Source organism: Nematolebias whitei, chromosome 19, assembly GCF_014905685.2.
Source record: "Nematolebias whitei isolate Nwh7 chromosome 19, NemWhi1, whole genome shotgun sequence".
Taxonomy (NCBI): Eukaryota; Metazoa; Chordata; class Actinopteri; order Cyprinodontiformes; family Rivulidae; genus Nematolebias; species Nematolebias whitei.
Window position 1 is genome coordinate 17,073,305 of NC_056516.1, and position 1,827 is coordinate 17,075,131.

Sequence of the window (1,827 nt, forward strand, 5' to 3'; positions counted from 1 at the left end):
GGGCATTTGGATTAGTGGTTAAATGCCGTAAAGGTGACACCAATCAGGCTGTTGCGTTGAAAGTACTGGCTAAAGAAGACGGGTACTCTGCTAACAAAGAGGTAGAAGCATTCTTACGTCTTCAGAAATTTGATCCTGACCGAATCAATGTTATGAAATGTTTGGACTGGTTCTTCTATCGTGACTGTTACTGTTTCACGTTTGAGCTGCTGGACGAGAGCCTCCGTGACTTTATGGTCCGAAGACACCGGTCACCTCTGAGGGTATCTGAGCTTAGAGCAATCGCCAAACAATCATTTATTGCTCTCAAAGCTTTGAAAGATCTTGGATTGACACACACTGACATTAAAACAGACAACTTAATGTTAGTTAATCAGTCCTGTACACCTTTTAGGGTTAAATTAATTGACTTTGGCCTTTGTCATTTAACGTCTGAGTTATCAGACCAGGATTTATTTCAGGCTCCAGGTTACAGAGCTCCAGAAGTCTTCCTGGGATTTCCACCAGATGAGGCAATTGACATGTGGGGTGTTGCCTGCACGTTGGGCGAGCTCCTTCTAGGTCGTTATGTCTTTTCCGGGTATTCTAACTATGGGATCCTGAAGTCAATTGTGAGTCTCCTTGGTCAGCCTGATAAATCTGTACTAGACAGAGCGTGCCGGGTCAATCAATATTTTACACTTGACCAAACAGAGTCTGAAGGTGCGTGGAGATTTAAAACCGCTGAAGAATTTCAAGCGGAGACTGGACAGAAAATACGTGAAAAAGATGGCACCCGCAATAATTTACAGTCTTTGGATGACCTGCTACAGGTGACATCAAGTATTGATGATCCTTATGAAGTGCAGGATTTAAAAGAGTTTGTAGACCTTCTCAAAAGGATGTTTGCTGTGGATCCCAGAGACCGAATTGTTCCAGAAGATGCACTAAACCACAATTTCATCAGCATGGAGCATCTGCCAATCCTCAGTAATAACTCCTATGTGAACCAGGCTTTACAAATCATGGCTGACTACCAACCCAGCATCAATACTTCAATTCCTGAGCCCAGAATGGTGTCATCAGCCTTCAGCAACGACTTGGGAGAAAATGTGGATGAAACAGCACCTGACATTCAACAGGAGGACCCATCAGCCGTCAACAACCACTTGGGAGAAAATGTGGATGAAACAGCACCTGACGTTCAACAGGAAGACACATCAGCCGTCAGCAACCACTTGGGAGAAAATGTGGATGAAACAGCACCTGACGTTCAACAGGAAGACACATCAGCCGTCAGCAAGGACTTGGGAGAAAATGTGCATGAAAATGTGCATGAAAATGTGCATGAAACAGCACCTGACGTTCAACAGGAAGACACATCAGCCGTCATCAAGGACTTGGGAGAAAATGTGCATGAAACAGCACCTGACGTTCAGGAGGAGGACTCATCTGAAGAAGATACACAGAACATCTCACCGTTTGTTGAGTTGAAACCCAACAAACGGTTCAGAAACGTCAGGAAAATGTGTGCCAGGATATTTAAGATCCATCATTTCTGGTCTTAGAATAATGCCACACTTACAGCCACCATGAGCTTTACTTCCTCAGTGTGTGGTATTGTGCTGTGGTTTGGATTGTTCCCAGGACCCCCCCAACACAGGAAAAAAAATACTTTTTATTCCGGCTTTATTGGGTCACATACTGGGAAAAAGCCCTCCATTAACAAATTATTTTGTTTATTTAAAGAAAGGGCTGCACGGTGGAGTTTACATATTCTCACTGTGCATGTTGGGGTTTTCTCCGGGATGCTCCGGTTCTCCCCATTGTAACAGTCCAAAACCTGGT

At 44.1% G+C, this 1,827-nt stretch overlaps 1 protein-coding gene across 1 annotated transcript in view; it reads left to right on the forward strand.

Moving 5' to 3' along the window:
• The first annotated feature begins 881 nt into the window (after nucleotides 1-881).
• The window catches only part of adck5 (aarF domain containing kinase 5), a 15,106-nt gene continuing 14,160 nt past the window's right edge, over nucleotides 882-1,827 (forward strand). Inside the window, 1 exon segment of the mRNA XM_037693646.1 lies at nucleotides 882-1,298. Coding sequence (XP_037549574.1) covers nucleotides 882-1,298 — 417 coding nt within the window.